General features: G+C 43.4%; 1 protein-coding gene across 2 annotated transcripts in view; it reads right to left on the bottom strand.

Moving 5' to 3' along the window:
• Positions 1-18,613, bottom strand: part of LOC146178595 (uncharacterized) — a 483,598-nt gene that overhangs the window by 50,028 nt on the left and 414,957 nt on the right. For both annotated transcript variants that reach the window (XM_084578394.1, XM_084578393.1), the window contains exons 2-3: positions 8,569-8,795; positions 1,208-1,452 (exon numbers count right to left, since the gene is read on the bottom strand). In XM_084578394.1, the coding sequence (XP_084434520.1) occupies positions 1,208-1,452; positions 8,569-8,721 (398 nt within the window). In that variant the 5' untranslated portion in view covers positions 8,722-8,795. The remainder of the gene's footprint in view (positions 1-1,207; positions 1,453-8,568; positions 8,796-18,613) is intronic.

Raw genomic sequence — 18,613 nt, 5'->3', positions numbered from 1 at the left:
AACAATAAACGAAACCGAGGACGTTGTTTATGGATGTAGTACAGTTTAACTTCGACAAATGAGGCTTCCAGGCTTGACGAGTTGTAAATATCTATTTGCTGTTGCCAATTTAGTCATAAGCTGTCCTGGCGTAGTTACATCCGCACCATTTTTTCTGTTCAATCAGACGCTCTTGAATGGGTTATTTATAAAGGCCTTCCCTACACTGTGAAGAAAAAAGATAGCATATGTTAAGCAAAACTCTTTCTCTATCATGCTTTCTTGAGCATTTCTTTAGGTCACGAACGGTTGCCACCATTTAACGCAGAGTGATCGGAATCACTTCACAAATATCCTCTCCTATCCTCCTCGTGAAGATAATAATACAGAACGAATAGTTTCAACAAATTATACAGCAGAAGTATATGTATAGGCATTACTTCAAAGAAGAGTACATAGGCATGTTGAATCATGAAAAAAAACTGTGGATATGCTGCAGTTTGATTGGGAAGTTTGACGCATGCAACTATTCAACTGAACTGAACCTAACAAGGTAGTCAGCGCAAATAAGTGTGTGATATTCACAGCATGAATGGCAAAACACAGCGGGGAGGGAATCAGGATGTAGCGCTGCGACATAATCGAAAGATCGAGCAGGGCTTGACAGCCGCCTCCCAACAATGAAAGTGGGTGCTGGTTATAAGAAGTCTAGACGTAGTAGATAGCTAGCGAATCGCATAATTTGCAGGCTCGTGTTCTTCTTCCACAAAATATTGCTATTTCCCGTTTACCATGATAAGCTCTATAGCTGCCATCGTTTACTTTATAACTAGAGTGACCAGATAAAAGCACCTGTCATTAAACTGAACAAACCTCTACTCGTACGATGGAAAATAACGTTCTATGCAATTGCTTTCTTAGGTTCACAGAAAGAAGGGAAATGCAGAAAAAGTTAAGAGGTATTTGTGAGATGCAATGCCAATTTTATTGTCAGCTGTACATGTGAGGAAAACGTCCACGGGAAGAATGCAAAACGATAGTGTGCTCAAAGCATTAAAGTATCTCACATTAAGAATAAATAATTAGCCTATTAGTCATATTAACAAAGGAATTGGATCATGTGACCTACTGTCTGACTGCGTCACTATACGCTTACGACACCCTCGAGTAGTTCGACCCTGTCTCGAACGGTTGACAGCTTATACGTCGCAAAGATGGCATAATTTACCTCAGAGCCCTTGTGGACTCCGGTCCAGCCTCGAGGCGGTAATAGACCTCGGCATTATACGGCACCGGGTCCGGGTCCAAGGCTCGAACCTGTAGCACTCGGTATCCGGGCCGTGTGCGCGTCTGGTGCACCTCGGCGTGGTATACCGGATGCTCGAATCGTGGCGGGTACTCGTTGGGCACAGTGACCTCGATCTGCATCGTCTTCACCTCGGTCACACCCTGGCTCACGGCAGCCACAATCACCTGCGCCACAAGGAGAAGGGAAGAAGCGATGCAAAGTGTAAGCATGCAAAGCTATTGGTTTCTTTCCGTCTTTGATGGCGTTGGACCGTTCATACGACCGTCCAACGCTATCAAAGACTGCCAGCTCAGTCACAGTAACCACGGCTTGGTGTGTGTGGGCTAGAGTTGAATAATCAAAGAAACAAAGAACAAACGTGAATGTAAACATAACCAAAACAAAGCAGAACAGGATAAACGGGGTCAAGAGACAGTCTACCAATAAAAACAAAGAAAACACGGAAGTCAAACAGCAAAGCTCAGGCATGGCATGGCTTTACTCGCTTTGTATCGACACCAGAATGGAAGAAAAATCCTGAATAAAAGCCCATTGCAGAGAACTACGCGAAATAAGAATTAAATTGAAGAGGGAAACAGCTGCAGCGAAAGAACATATGGTGCCTAGAAGAAAGAAAAGAAGATGATAGTTAAGAAGGCAATCTAAAAATAAGGACGACCACAACGCTGAAGGCGCTCGAAAAAGCATCAAGACTTCGGATTGTCTCGGCTCACTCTGGTGAAAAATAAGAACAAAAAGAGCAGGGGAGGTTAGAAACCAGCAGGAAATATCTGTCCGCACAAAATAGGCAAACTAAATAGTTTCCTGGGAGTCTAAAGAAGTGCACCAATGGGAGCACTCTACACGTTTTCTAGACGCATGTGGTGTTCGCAGGTAGACGAGGCGGCGACAGCAGATCGTTGTCGCGATGGAGAATAGGAACTGTCCGCCTTCGTGTGTGCCCCTTTCAGAGTGTTGTCGAGAGTCCAAGGAGTTTCTTTCCTGTTTGCTTTTTTTTTTTTTAGCACGATGCTCTATTTAAGGCTATGGATTACTCAGGTACCCAAAAGAAAGACAACGGCCGAAGGAAAACAATGTGAAGAAGGAAAACATGCTGATAGGGCACTACATACGGCTCGTAGAGGCCGAGGTAGGTAAAGTACCACATTTCGGAATGGTAACCAATTCCGGAAACGGTAACCCATAGGAGCTCCGGCGTGTAAACAGAAAACAATCTCAGAACGATCAGCGATTCCAAACCAAGAGATGCTGCATGTTGATGAAAGCTCTGCAGCGGAAGTAATTTGTTAATTAAACTCTCGGTGACAAAGTATATTTTAGTAGCTAACACTTTGTAACTACTGCGTCGAAACAAAAGCGGAAAATAAACGCAGCTGAGAGGCGCGTCTCGACAGTAAGGTATTACGTGATTGGATAAACTAACCAGGCTAGAACTATGATGCGCTCGCTAAAAGCAAGGGTACGGTAGGGAAGAACTAAAGAATAGAAGGAAAAGAGGAACGGAGGAAGCGGCAAAGAGCCAAGAAGGAAAGAAGGAAGAAGGCAGAGAGGCAGGAAAGAAAGAAAGGTAGATAGGAACAAAAAAGCAAAGGGAGGAAAAGGAAGCAGGTGGATAAAAACCTTGTCCGCGTCTTCCTAACCGTTCACCACATTTCCTTCGCGCTGCAATAGAAACAGATTGCAAAGCCTACGGGCCACTGACAGCCACGACGCATTTCTTCAAAGAAATGAGCCGCGAGAGACACTGGGTCCGGTCCTTGTTGAATTTGTAGAAGAAATGCGCACCACGGCGTGCATCGTTCGTTCAAGGTGTGTAGCTGTACATTCCGCCCACCGCTATTACTGTAACCGTCATGACTTCTGACAACTGAAGGCGTTCCAACGTTCATTTCTGAACTCTGCACGTAGGATGTAAGAGTTAGTGAACGGTTGCAAAAAGTACAGCGACCGTTGGCAGTATTTCTTTCAACAAGCTTGGGGCCTGCCAAAGAAGTAAATAGCCATTCTAGCACGAGGGTATCCGCAATAAGTAATCATTGGAATATATCTAAGCGTAGTGCAGGGCAAATTTTCATCCCATGTCTCTATGCGCCGCTGCACCATCTCATCCGCGTAAATCTAATGCCTTCTTGTGATCCGACCTTCTCCTCCGCTGTTACGTTGTCAAATCTTGGAATCAAATCTGCTACGTTTAAGAATCACTGGCATAAAGAAGTGCACAGGAATCGATTCTCAACTTGGCTAACAAAGGAGGCTTCTTCATAAACGCGGCGGCTTAGTGGCTAGTGCGCTTAATTTCTGATCAGATTTCAGTAGCCTCTTTCTGATGGAGGCAAAAAGCACGACGTCCGTGTATTGTGCGATGTCAGCGCACGGTAAAGAACACCAGGGCCGACTTGCACGATAAAGTCCATGCTAAGTCCAGACTTAAACGGTGTCTTTAGTAAGACCAAACGCTTTGGTTCGGCTCTTGCTCACCAGAGTGGCTTCCCTGAACACCGTCAACAACCACTTGGGGCATTTTACTTCATAATACAATCTTAAGCCGAAAAAAGCAATGACATGGATTTTACGCAGCGCAAGAATGACGGAATATTTACATCTTAAAGCGAGGACTGGGCCAGCGCATCGCCGTATTTCCCTAATTTTTCTACTTAGACACCTCGCGTCCTTATGTCTTAACTAAGACGGCAGTACAGTCGTAATAGTGCAAGCGACTTATTCAATTCAGGACTGAAGCCCAGTCTCGACTCCAGTCTTAAGCGGCCATGCTATCGGCCTATCCTTCAGACTGTTAAGTCTAGATTTAGCTAAGATAATCTTAAGATTGTTTCGTGCAAGCGGGCCCAGGTGGTGGAAATTTCCGGTGCCCGCCACTGCGTAACCCTTTATAGCCTCAGTCGTTTTGGGACGTTAAAAACGATAATCCTAATCAAACTATAGGTTTCTATTTTGCCATATTTCTTTATCAGCTATTCTGGAGCGCTAAAGAGAGTGTTTGTAATATCTGCTTATATCTGTTTGGTATGCTCTCATGAATACGCTGCAAAATGTTGGATAGAAGCAAATGTACACCTAATAGCAAAAGAAGAAGGGTAGTTCTACCTGTGATTTTAGAATGCATTTTTCGTGCGAATAAAACCCAATGAATAAATGTGCTGTGGACTAAATTTAGCCTCCCTGACTGTTACTATGGTACTGTCATTGATTCTGTGTTGCTGCTATTTTCTTTCCTCTGTTTAGCAGCCAACAGGCATCCTAGAAGTGGTTTCTTGGTAGTGTCCCGGTTTCTTTGAACCGCTTTCAACTGCGCATCCCTGGCGCTGACAGGAAGATGTTGTTAGGCGCGAGTCGACGTCAAGCGACCCCCGCTAACTTCCACTTGCATAGCGCTGCTGCACAATATGCAGAGCATACATGCTAACAGAAAATAGAAGAAGAGACAAGCATTGAGGCCCACCCTAACAGCAGCAAAATGGGACCGTCGCAGCAAAGTAACAAAAAAAAAATGTCAATACTCAAGCACACATGGTAGACAGCAATGGCACAATATGCGTGGAAGAGCCGTCACTCGTGAGCGAACTTTCCAAAAGTTCTTTCGCGTATGAAAGGACATGGCCAAAAGCTTTTTTTTTTTTTTTAGTCAACTGTTTCATTTTGCATCTGCCTGACAGGAAATAGCGCTGCTCGCATCCCTGCATGCAACACCGGAAGTAAACTTTACGCCAGGAGCACGGAGTTGCCCCTGGTTTAAGTATCCTGTTTTTTTAGCTTTTCTTTAATGTTGTACTCATAATTCTTTTCGGTGTTCTCGTTGTGTAGTACCTGTGACTTACAAGGAGCTATGATTCGAGCAGAGGAATAAAAAAGGAACAGAATTTCTGGCGCGTTACATGGGCTAAATAAATGGCGCCCTGTCGCTATCTCATTCTTGAGGCTTTTACACGCTAGATGCTAAATTGTTTACAAAACGAACTAGCAGCTTTTATGGTTGGCGCTGCACCCAGCAGATATTTTTCTTTGCTTATTGTTTTTCAATTTTTAATGATACAAAGCGATTGGTTTTTATATACCACATAAGGAACAGAGCAATAATATTTTGCAAAATAAGGAGCATGGTAGAACGTCGTCCTCCATTTTTGTGCAGGCATATTTTGTCAACAGAAGTGGCATTTTTTTTTGTTGTTTCGAATTTTAGTTTTAATTTGGCATCAAAATACAAATTGTTTCTACGATCCCTCGCTGTTTATTTTAGTAAAGGTATTTTATGATTATTATTCAATCGATTATGACACTGTGCAGAAAGATTTGCGCATCTCTGAAAAAGTAAGCTTTAAAATTTTGCACTGCGAACGAAAGAAACATAAAAAAAAACGTCGTGTGAAAAGGCTACACAGAAGTTTCATAGTATCCCCCTCGTTGTTTGCTGGTTTTTAAACTAGACTCAAATGATAAAAAGAGGTTTTTGCGCATGCGTATTGTGTCTCACAAAATTACCTATGTGCATTCATTGACATCATGCCCATTAAAACTCTGCGTACAGACACACTAGATGTTTTAAAGCCATAATTACACACTACCTCACCTAAACTGTCGTTGACTTTTTATGAACAACACCGCCACCTTTTGGGCTAAAAAATAAACAACTACTGGCACTGAATTCACGTAACAAAGCACAGAATGAATAACTGCGTGTAAATCTTGCACATAAGGACTGACTGAACACTTTCTCGAGAAACGTATGTTTTGCTACTTTTGGGCGTAACGATAATACGGGCAACCTCAGCTTATATGTCTTTGTTAGCACCACCCGATTCATAGTGGCAGATATAGAAACGTGGCGTCGAAATGTTTTACATATTTTATACATCACCGTTGGTTGTGCAGCGTACGCGTAGAAAGGTCATGATTTCAGATCCCTTCGACAGCACGTGATTGTTTCATCTCCTACATTGTACTCAATTACTTTTGTTAAACATCATTAGACGGCTCATTTTCCTTTCACTAACATCACGAATTAAATAAAATCAGTGTGTGTTTCTCTTGGTTTTAGATACTGCTGTCTTACATCCAATTTATGTCAAAACAATTGCCCCTTGTCTGCTTAGTATGGTCTGTTCAGTATAGTGTGCGCGATTATAAAAAACTTTCACGGAATCTGAGATCTGATCCTACTCTCCAGCAGAGTAATAGAGATGATGGCCTAGGATTCTGAGCAGTCATAGCCGAGTAGGTCTGGTGGAAGGGGAAGAAGACACAATAATAATGTGGGGCTGCTATCAACTCCGCATTATTGGGACAAGAAGCAGCAGACACTCTATTCAGCTTCCGTACATTCCTCTCAGGAGGTGGATAGCTCTAAGTTTATCGGGCATGAAAATAGTCGTTATAGCAGGCGTAAAATGTACTGGATCATCATTTATTATTTCGTGCCCCGCTGAGGCATTGATGCTGAACAGAAGCCGACATAAAATAGAAACTTTCTCTTTCACCTCAGCACACAACCAAAAGAGTACATTCTCTCCAACTTTGAAAACGGCGGATAACCGTAAATCCTCTGCTGCAGCAAGAAACGAAGACCGGTGAAGGATAGTCTACTCTAAATCGGGTCTGTTCAGAATAAGAGTCGTTTCGGTCAAGTTCACTGGCATCGCAATCTCCAGCAGGCTTTTGAGGGAAGCTTGACTTCATTTTTAAGCTTGTTTATTTTTATGTCGCCTCGCAAAGAATCTTTACCCACGGCGCTCAAAGCGAAACTTCGCTAGAGCTTTATTGATCGACTGATGGCGAAAGCTGTAAACAGTTTAGAACGCTCAGTGCTATCAGCTACAAGCGAGCAAGCCTTCCGGTAGTTTACCAGAGAGCGGCACGACTCGAAGGGATTTCACAACTATGAGCAACCGTAGCAGAAGTATCTTACTCGATGCCGGCCCGACGGCCTGTTCCACTCCGCGATAAGTTGACAAAATGGTCGCGCTGTATATGAGCAATGTGGCGCGTCGCAGAGTCTGTCGCAAGAACTGGCGCGATAAATCATTTGCTAACGAGAGAAAAGAAATATGTCGCCCTGATGTCGTGACTACACAAACAGCTCAAACTACGCAAGACGGCGTCGGTGCCATAATGGGGTCTTTGACTTACGCGTTTGGCTTCATTTTGACGAAATTATACAATAATTAACAAAGCGTTACTTTAATGCACATGATTCAGTTCTCAGTTCTGACGGAACACGACTTAGCTGCCAGACAGTACTAGCGGAAAACGGCGTGAGAACAAGAAAATGAAAACAGACTATAGCTGCTGGTGTGCGTCTGCTATGAAGTGCAATTAAGCTAATTGAATGCTGTGATTAGTTTGGCCTAGTGGTTGCCCCTCCTAGGGGTTGAATTATATAATGCACATAGTTGATAAAATCTCATAATCTTTAAAAGCCTTTTTTGCTTCAAATAATGTCTGCCCCGATTCGTACTTTTCCTGTTTTTTAGCTACGCCTTCGAAACGCCAGCGGTCAAGTATCGCCCCTTGACTTTGCGAACCTTTTTCGCAAGATAGAAGATAGCGTTGCCAACTGTGAGATAAACAAGCATAGGCTGGCAACGCTGTACAGGTTCCTTTTTTGCACTACGAGTATATTTATCAACTACATGCGGTAGATCACCGCCGTTCCATAAATAATGTGAGAATCCGTGAACCTTCCACTCAGGCCTTAGTTAGAGCGGCTTATATTGATTTCGAAGCCGTTGGGGAGTTTAGCAAGTAGGAATTTTTAAATAATTATTACCATTTCGTTCACGGACAACACTTGAGTCATGTGACCGCCAATCTCGCGTTTTCGACAATGCCGATTTAAGGTCCCCTGACCGCCGAAGAATTGACGCGTTTGAATTGTGGTGCTGGCGGAAACTTTTGAGAGTTACTTGGACTGCCAGAAGATCAAATCAGTCGATGTTGTCGACCATAAATCCTGACTGCTCATTGGAGGGTCAAATTGTTAAGGTAAACCTCAGCTACTGTGGTCATCTGATGAGAAGAGAGGAGTCGCTGGAGAAAGATTTGATGTTGGGAAAGGTTGAGGGTCGCCGGAGAAGGGGTAGGCAGCGAACGCGATGGTTAGATGGCGCTGCTCGAAGCGCTGCAGATGAAGTTATGTGATGTTAGGAAGATAGTGAGAGACCGGAAAACGTGGCGTGACGTGGTCTATAGGGTCACGAAGAGTCGGACACGACTGAACGACTAAACGGAACTGAATATCACGAATGCGTGCCCCTGGTGTCACCCACCTCGTACTTGTCGGCGACCTTTCTGGTGATGGGTCGCGCGGTGGTCATGTTCCCCGTGACGTGGTTCAGGTGGAAGTAGCTGGAGTCCTTGACGTCCAGAAGGCTATAGGCGACGGGTTTCCCTGGTGCCGACTCGTCCAGGGCGCGCACCATGGTGACGTGCACACCCGCCGGCGCCCCCTCGTGAACGCGAGGGTCGTGGAACGGGGACCAGAACACCAGCACTCCTGCGTTGCACAAAAGGAAGGGAAAAAAGGGAGAAGAGAACGAAACCGTCACATTAGTGATTTAGTCTGTCACATTGCCTGCAGGCAAGCTTTTCGTCTTACATCAGAAAAGAAGTGTTGACGTGAAACTTTCTTGTAACCCAATCCCTTTGTTTAAAAGTTATCCTATAGTCTGCTACTATGCGATGTCGTTACACAGGCGCATGTGCACTGTGTTTCACTTTGCCGTGGCGTTTGCTCTTTCGACAGGCAGCACAGTAACTAGAGATATGTTGAAACTTTGCGGCAAAACACCACTTTTTTAAGTTTCGCAAGAGAGAAGGAACATTTCTTTTTTCTCTTCAGTGGAGCAGTTACGTTTACAAGACACGACTGAGCGCAGTAAATGCTGTCCATCCCAGAAAAACCGAAACTTCGGAGCTCGCTTGCTCTTTTTTTTTTCTAAACAGTGTAGAATTTGTCAGTTTCATTCTTTTTCCTTTAAGGTATGTACCTTTGATGGTGAGATATCTGTATCATCAAAGGATGCCAGCGCTGGGCACGTGGCTTAAGTCTACAGTTACGCAACTAGTGAAGCACTGGTTGCAACATGCCTTAAGAGAGCAAGCACATCAAGGAGGTGAGGAAACCTCTTTTGCTTTTGTTTTATAAAATACACAGTAGCCTCGTCAGTGTACAAAGCAGCGGCGAAGAGCTCGCTTGTCGACTTTTTGGTTTGCTTTTTCTGCCACAGCACTAACCTAGCATGCAATGTTCATTGCAGCTCGGCCATCACTTAGGCACGCTCACTTCGTGAGACCTTCGCCGCCCCGCCCCGTTTATTTAAATGAACGTATGCGGGAAGCAGGACGAAAACATTAAGGAAATATGCGTAGGGGGAGCTGTGTCAAAAAAACAAAATAATCTGACAGATGCATCTGATGCAATGTGAAAGGCCCGACAAAGTAGATGAATACCGGTATTAAGAAAATTAAGGTAAACACTGCACCAACAGTTATGCAAAAGTAAAAAAATCAAAGTAGGATTGAGCAGATGGGGAGACAAATGAATGAGATAATATGAGCAAACATGCGTTTGATAGCTGAATACTTATTAAATATTTTTTGGATATTTAAGCTCTACCTTGATAGCTCCACTTCGCCGGTTTCCCTTGCGAATCGTGGTTCCCGTCGATTTCCTTTGCTATTCACTTAATCAGCAATATAGCCAAATGGGCGAGCTGGTGGAACATACTGGAAGGAAAAACAGCGCAAAAAACAAACACCTTTTGTTTCTTTGCTCTGGTGTTTGTCTTTTGCGCTGTGTTTCCTTCCAATATGATCAGTAACGTTTTATTTGTGCCACTGTTACCCTACACATGCCGACTGACGCAGAGTCCTAAGGTACCGCAATATGTGAAGTGCCACCCGAGAGATATATAAATCCTGGTATTAAACAAGATTTACTAACATGCCTGCGCGGCCTACGGTCAGCGTGTCTTACCTGGCATCGAAGGAAAGGTTGGAATTTTGTCTCTACTCGTGTCACTCCGATCTGAAAGGCGAAGTATCGTTTGGCAGCGCCCGCCCGGTTGGCCATATTTTGTGGCCTCTCAAAGTCACATAGCCCCACGGCCAGTCATTGCACGGTCGCGTGACCTTCAAACTACCAACTGTCATATCCATGTCCGGGATATTTCGTTCAAACGCCGAACCCGAAAACGCTGATAGAGATGCCGTCGGATTTTGTAAGGAAAGTACCCTTCAATGATATAGCGTTAAAATTACACTAGACACCCAATGAAATAATAGAGAATACCCAATCTTCATTTCAGGCAATAAAACGTGGTGTACTAAGGGCCCCGTCATGGAACCCACCTTATTTCTGATCTACATAAATGATGACACTCTTAATATTACTCCTCCACTCACATTGTTTGCAGACTATTGCCTTATATAACACCCTCTGACTAACCGCACAGAATGTTTGCAACTCTAAAATAACAAACAAAGCCTAAATAAATGGTGCTCTGACTGGCAGATGACTATTAATATTAAAGAAATACTACAGTCGGGATCATCGAAACACGTAATCAATTATTGTACTGCACGCATACGATCGATAATGTATCCATTGAGTAACACCTAGTCACAAGTACCTAGGAGTATACCTCACCGCCAGTCAGTCTTGGAACGCGTGTACTCACTCGATAAATTAGCGAATACTTACAAAACTCTGGGTTCTATGCTACGGTCATTACATCATACGAAACATGGTGTTAAAATACCTGTTTACAACACCATCATATGACCGTTTTTGAATATGCCTCGATGATTTGCAACCGTAATGAATTATGCCTAATAACTAGAGTCTCCGCAAAACAATGCTTCACGTTTTTAATGGATGCAGCTATTCCTGATATGTCAGCATTTCTTAATTTCAGCGCGAATTAGGGCTTCAGGTTTTAGAAACTAAGCGAAAAATTTATCTAATGTCTTTTCACAAGCTTTGCTATAACCCTTCAAATTACAGTGTCGAGAAAATAAAACCGGCAACTCTTATCTTTAATATCGCCATGACCATGTTCATAAATTAAATGCGTTTGTGCGAACCAACTTTTTAATATTTTCACTCTTTCATAATGCAAATAGTGAATGGAATGATCTCAATAAATAAATTGTCCGCGTTATGAGTCACGAAAAATTTGGAGCAACACTGGCCGTGCTATTCAGTGCTTAGCCAAAATTAAAAACCAAGATAAGGACTGCGTCTCTTTCTCATATTTCAGCTAGTTTACGTTTTGCTTTTCCTTTCTGACTTGTGTTCTTAACTGTCCACTTAGAGGCCTTCAGGGTGATAAAATTAAAGCATATAGATAACGATGGACATGTGGTCAGGAGTCAGTAAGGACTACTTGTTGATTTTACCAGTAAGAACATTTATTTCGAATGAAAAAAATGTGTGACGCTACGCAAAGGATGAGTTACTACTCCTCCATTCATGTTTCTGCCAAGTATTTTTGTTCACTTGCAGTGCAGTGCCGCATAATGGCACCCACCACGAGACGACTCCGGGGAACATTACCCTCCCTCCTTATTAGGATGCGGTAGAGGTAATGATACCAGGTACAAGCCTTTCTAACAAGCGGTCATTTGTTGAAACAGCACGGTGGAAGCAGCAGCGGAAACAGTTTTACAGCAGTCGAGAGACGTGGCGCTTCAAGATCTACCTCGCCATTTAAAAAGGTCTATTCTAAAGCGCACCAAACCGGCGCAAGGCAAGGTTATCACTAAAAAGATTTATGATGTTATGAAAATTTGGCTACCCGAGAAGATATCAGATTCATCTTGTTGACATCAAAATTTAAGCTTGTTTTAACTTTTCAATTTTGTGTCTCCATAGCTTTTGACTATTTGCCTTGCACTATGCCGATAAGTAAGTCTGCTGCGTTTTTTTCTTCATTATTGAGCCATTTACAAAAACCAGGTACACTTATTAGCGCACATTAGCCAAGCGGACTAATTTTCACGTTCGCCGTCCAGCCACAAAAACGTGCCGTTGCACGGAGTTCAGTGCATACGAGTCACCCTGGTGATGATATGGTTCACGGCAGCTTCGCAGGCTCACAACACAAACTGTATGAAGCTAGACGCAGACTTCCCTTGTAAAGCACGCCTGGCAAGTGCATATTCATTTTGGTGAATGCGGCGTTAGCACATGCCTCCTGCTCGTGCGGCACGTCATGATCAAGGCCGAGTATAAGCGAGGAGATTTATAAATCAGTCACTCTTTGTTTAAGCGCTTAAACCAGCGTATTTCGTGTCTCTCAACGATCCGACACCGGAAAGAAGAGAACGGTATCTCAAAATAACAGCTTGAGGGGCTAGTTGGTGCAGCATAATACCCAGAAATGTGGCGCAACAAACACAAACACTTGCAAAGAGACACAACACACGCGCACACTTGGCAAAGAAGAGGATGATGAGAAGGTGCACTTGGGTGTAGAAGAAGAGGAGTGGTGAAGAGGAAGTGTGTGTTCAGATCCATATTACAGTTGGTAGTGTCCGCATGTGTTGTGTCTCTTCGCATGTGTTTGTGTTTGTTGCGCCACATTTCTGGGAAAGACGAGAACCTTTTCTGTCGTGTGTCAAAGGCGAGGGTTGTACCGGCTAGCCAACTTGCCACGATGACGCAAGCCCGAAAAGGGCCAGAAAATAAGAAACCAGGCGAGGCACAATGTATCAGTCGGTAATGCGTGCAATGCGAAACAATGACGCGAGAAACAAAGTAGTGCTGCAAGCGTCTCATTTTCTACTACTCTCTCTTTTGAACGGGCAACGAGGTGACGCCACGATTTAGGTGTCCCGCTAGCACTATTCCAGGGCAAACTGAAGCGTGCGGCCCCTAGCAGATTGCAGCCTGAACTCATGCACTGTATAAGTTATTCTGAGGTTAGACCTCTTAGTACAACAGTGCTTACATCAATAAAGCTCTCCACCAAGAAGCTACATTGGTAAGGATGTTTGAATAATGACGGTTATTGAAGACAGTCGTGTGGTTTTTTGGCGGGTCATAGCAGAGAAAATGAAAAAAAAAGACAGCGATCAGATCAGCTTTTCCCGGAATCCAAACATTTGCTTCAGCTGCATGGTCATCTCGCTTCTCTTGTCTATTTTTTCTCTTCCTTCTTTGCTATTTTATGACGCAGGCATTTTATTTTTGTATGAAGCATTCACAGATGGTCAATAGCGGCAGACATTCGGTAAGCTAAATAGCAAATTTTCAGACATTATGGCTCATAATATTTGAAAAGAATAGCGATACCCTTAGGCAGACTTTATCAGTACTGAATACGGCATCTGAGCAAATGTTCGCTTTGTTTCTGTATTCCTTCCTGTTGTCTGCATCTCGTATGAAAAGACTTAGGCTCTTTGCACCACCTATGTGCTAGCTTGTTCTCTTTTTTTTTTTTTTTTTTTTTTTTTTTTATGAACAGCTGCCTGCGCACAAGCGGCATAAAAGAACACGCCTTATTTTGCAACTAACCGCTGGCATTTACGACACTTCATACTTGCCCCGCTGGAAATGCGTCAGGTTTTATAACTTGTCATTTTAACGCTGTCATTAAAAAATGCCATATGCAGCATGAATGTTCATTGAAATTTGGTACAGCACACACTAGCAGCTATTTAAGTTAGGTTCCATGCGGTTTTCTACTATGAAGTGAGCATGATGAAAGTTGCATTGAGATAGACATAAAGGAAACGAAATGAGCCGTTATTATTTTTTTTTTTGGACGGGACTGCTGAAAGACCGACTATTCCGGCGGGTGCATAATCCATAGGGCGATGCGGAATGATATACGCGAAGCAACAAAATTTTCTATGCACCGACCTCACAATTACGTTTTTATTTTTTAGATTTTATATTCTATATTATGGTTGTTATTTGGCGTGCGACGCCTTAATTGAGGGAGCAATCCTTAATACCGGGAACCAGAGCCTTCCTGGAACTCACGTAACCATCCCTGGTTAAGAAACAGCGCACATCTGGGCTCTGCCTCCCATAGTTTTGGTAACGAAGATTAATATGAACCTGAAAACGTGCATATATGTAATCTTGGGGACCACATAAGGCGCACTGAGTCAGCGAACGGGCTTCACGTGGCGACTATTGCAGCCTGAAGGCGTTTGGAGCATTGCGAAACATATCACTCGGCCAGCTCGTCTTTCTTACAAAACCATATTCATTAGATTGTACGCTTACGCAACATGCTTTTTTTTCCATCATACAGAGAGGGCAAGAAGCTGCGATGCTTCATGATCGCTAGCGAACAGAGGCTTCCGTTCAGCCCATTTCTTTAAGTTTATTGAGGCATCTCGTGCCCTTTCTTGCTTTTTGTTTTAGCTGACATGCACCAGATTAATGTAGAAAAGCTTTGACGCCATTGTAAAGCAGTTGAGCCCAGTGGCACATGCTTTTCTTGTCTTGTTCGAAGTAAACAATGTTCGGGTGAGCTTATTGAAAAACGGCTAGGATGCCTGACTGAAACGAGGTAAGAGCTCCAGCCTGTACGGAAAAAAGGGTGATAATAAATGTATGTGTCAAGCTTAATATTGTCTGGCAACAAGTGAAGCAGAGAAGAGAACGTCAAGGCGCATTATGCATTCAACAAAGCACGAAAAAAAGAATGACTCTTTAGAAGTCCAGGTGGATGCAAACGGAAGGTAAAGCGAATATTAAGTTTCCTCGAAACTGAAATATAGGCTTATGAGGAAAACAAAGCATTAGAATACTTCAGATTGTGTAACGCCAAAACGTCAACGGGATAGCATGGCCTTTACGAAACACTCATAACACTGGATATAACCTCATGGTATTTGGCGTATGAGAAAAATCAGAATTGTTTTCCGACTGATTGAAGGTAAACATGGCCAAACACAGTAAAATTCTTCTAGTTTGTGTGACAGCACAAGATAGGGCATCTTTGTTGCCTGAGATATTTTCCAAACAATTTGCAATATGGGCGAATACAACCTGTGGTAACATCACAGGCAATGTTTGAATTAGAAAAATTTCGGCAATGGGTTTGCCTCCGCTTCTACAAGGAACTTATTTTTTAAACCACTTGACGATTAGAGCTACCTCCTGTGTCAAAACGAAAACTTACTTTGATCATCTAGAGTAATGGCACTTGAATACAAGTCCTTTTGTCTTAAAATTAAGGCTTGTACGCCTCTCTTTCGCTTATTTTAAATCGCTCACTTCGAACTTAGTTCATTTCAACCGGAGAATTTGGACATATATATGTCGAGGGAATATCCACGAAATATTCAAAATCGTGTCTTATCTTTTCGAGAATCGAGTGAATATTACTCTTATAAGAAAGCTGGAACAGCGCGCATGTAACGGCATTCGTCAAAATAATTTATTAAGCATTCTGAGCCAGAATGGACAATGTCCGCATTCTTATATGTAGAGGCGCAGAAGAGGACGCAACAGCGTCCTCTTCAAGGCTGCGGTTTCGAGCGACTATCAAGCACGAAATATCTAAACAAGGAAGGGAACGCGACTGATGAGAACACAGAAAGCAGGGAATTAGAGGCCGAAAAAAGAAGCATGCAAACGCTAGATCCCAGTGCCTGCCTAGAAGTGCACTGAAGTCATAGAGGAGAGCACAGGCTTGAAGGTCGGTGAAATGTTGTGCAAGCAAACCGAATTGCCAGAGGATTTCAAGGGAAAGCAAAAGTAAAGCTAGAAAATGTATCAACTGCACAAACTACAGAGTTAGTTTGACGTCCGGTCTGTGATGCCCCGCTTCATTCCGGACCTGGAATAAGTTTTCTATGAAGATATAAATGTCGATGATGCAGGTCTGGGTAGGGGTTTGGGGATTTGCTGATCTTCCTTTATGATTTATGATAGACATGGCAAACAGCCCTGCATGTACAAACTGTGGATGCGACGAGTCTATAGGCCACATTCTTTGTGAGTGCCCTATATACAGTGAGGAGAGACAGTGTCTGTGCCGCACGCTGGAGCATCTAGATGGACGCCCATTGGCTGAAATTAATATTTTAGGTCCCTGGCCACGGCGATCGTCTGCGGTGAAGGCCTCCCAGGCATTTCTCCGCTTTATGAAAAACACAGGCCAATTCGAAAGACTGTGAGTTTGCTGTTATGTTAAGTGATATGACTGTGACGTGATGTGATGTGGCATGTCTGTGATGTGACTGTACTAACTTCAACCATCCCTGTTTTACAACTTTTATATCCATTCACCCCCTTCATCCAGTGCAGGGTAGCAAACCGGTTGCTTTTACGGGTTAACCTCCCTGCCCTTCCTTCTCATATTTCTCCTCCTTCTCCGGATCTTCCTTCAACTTTAGTTTACACTCATCAGGCAAGGTACTGCCATGAGCACAACTGGCATCCAAGAGAAAACGTCTGGCGCTTTCGAAACTAGAGTGGTACTATCCCTTCGTTTAGGGTTGCTTCTCCTTTAAATGGCAAAAAGAATTCGTAGGGAAACGGGCTTTCTTGCTACAAAGCTTTCTCCTATGTAAGGAAAGGCGGCAGCCTCATGGAGAAGACGCCGTGTATTTGAATTTTGATTCCATGTGTCTTTCTTCCAATTTTTTCTGTTTTCTTTTGGGAAAGGGTCGCTATATAAGCAATGCGAAGTGCAAGGGCCGGGAGCTTAGCACGGACGGGACCTCAGATGAAGCCAAACTTTCACTGGCTCTCTGTTTGGAAGACCTACGGCACAAATGTGGCTGTACATCGAAGCGATGCACTTGGAAGATGTTTTAGGGAAGGTGGGAAGCTCGGTATAAGAGGAAGAAGCTGGTTGACCACAGTGTCCCCTTTGCGTGCAGTACTCGCAAAGTCTTTCAGCATGACTCATGATAAGCGCGCATAATTTACGGCCGGGACAAGCCTCACGCGGCAGAGTACGTATAACAAAGCGCGTCTCGTGCTTTAGCTTCCTGGGAAAAGAAAAAGAAGATGGGCTACCAAATTGCCTCAATTGGCATTATTTCAGTCACTTATTTTTCTTTTCCATCTAGCTTATATTCTCGCCTGTCACTTTATTGAAACGTGTTTTGTTGCACATTTATTTTTCAGTTCCATTTTTTTTTCGTCGCTTTTTGTTGTCCTCACAACTTTACCACTCTTTCTACCTTGCATGCATTGGTTGCAGCAGTTAATTTCACGGAACTAGCATGTAACTACTTAATCCCTATTTCTGTTTCGTGCGACGAAATTGTTTGTGCATTCTAGAACGAGCTGCCTTCATCTTCACCACTCATTTGTCATTTCGAGTGCGCCCTTCTAGTGCGCTGGACGGGGATATAAGAAGCAGAAGTTTGGAATGGGGAAGGGGAAAGCGCCTGCGCTGACGCCTCTGCACTTTGCAAGTTTCTTGCTTTGAGGTTCTCGCGAGCTCGTGCCTTCCTTCAAGGACCGCTATATGCACCAGTGATCTGGAGCTCTGCTCTTGCTTGCCAGCTCTGGATGCTTTTCAGCCATGTCTGGAACTGTCTTCTCTTCTTTTCGGTCTAGAAGAGGCAACGGCATTCTTTTCTGGTGGTTTTATTCCCTCTTAGGGAGAGCAGGAAACCAATCATTCTGAGGTCGTGAGACGGTAAGAGGAGGGAAGCAGACGTAAATTACATAGCAGACGATGTGTAAAGGCACTGCAGGGCATCAGACGACAGACAGATGGAGGCTGTGAAGGAGGTGAGTTTGGCGTCTGCCATATATTCTCCAAAAGCAGTATCCACAAGAGTGCATATTTGCGCTGATGCCTTTTGTGTTCAGCAGCTTGAGTTCGCTAAAAAAAAAAAAAAAAAAAAGCACAGAGAAATATCAGCATAAGCGCGGGTGATAACTCCTCTTAGTTATATGCATTTTCTCGTTTCGTTTCGCCGTTTGTTTGTTTTTTCTTTTTTGGTGTAACGTCTGCCTTTTGAAAAAAAGAAAGACGCCGTTACCTGCAGGCAGCGATAGAGATCAGAGCACACTTGAATAGGTGTGCCTAGCTCTGTTGAAAATATAGACGGTATATCTTATCTGCATAAGAAAGGGGCGTTGAATGGTTGCATAGAGGTGAAGTTGTGGCGTTTAGCTCCAGAAAACCAATGCATATAAGCTGCAATAGCTGAAACTAGCTTTTTTTGTATTTGTTCCTCCTCACCTTCATTTTTTTCTTTCCCTTAGTCGAATCCTCTAAACCATACCTTCAATAGTGTCTTCATCACAAGAAAATCTCGAGGTTTGGTGTGCAGGATGTTTTATTTTATTTTTATACTTCCTTTTTCTTTCTAGAAGGCAGA

Source organism: Amblyomma maculatum, chromosome 9, assembly GCF_055883805.1.
Source record: "Amblyomma maculatum isolate TAMU_Amacu chromosome 9, ASM5588380v1, whole genome shotgun sequence".
Lineage (NCBI taxonomy): Eukaryota > Metazoa > Arthropoda > Arachnida > Ixodida > Ixodidae > Amblyomma > Amblyomma maculatum.
The sequence above is the reverse complement of the archived record's forward strand: the minus strand, read 5'-3'. Positions and strand labels throughout refer to the sequence as shown.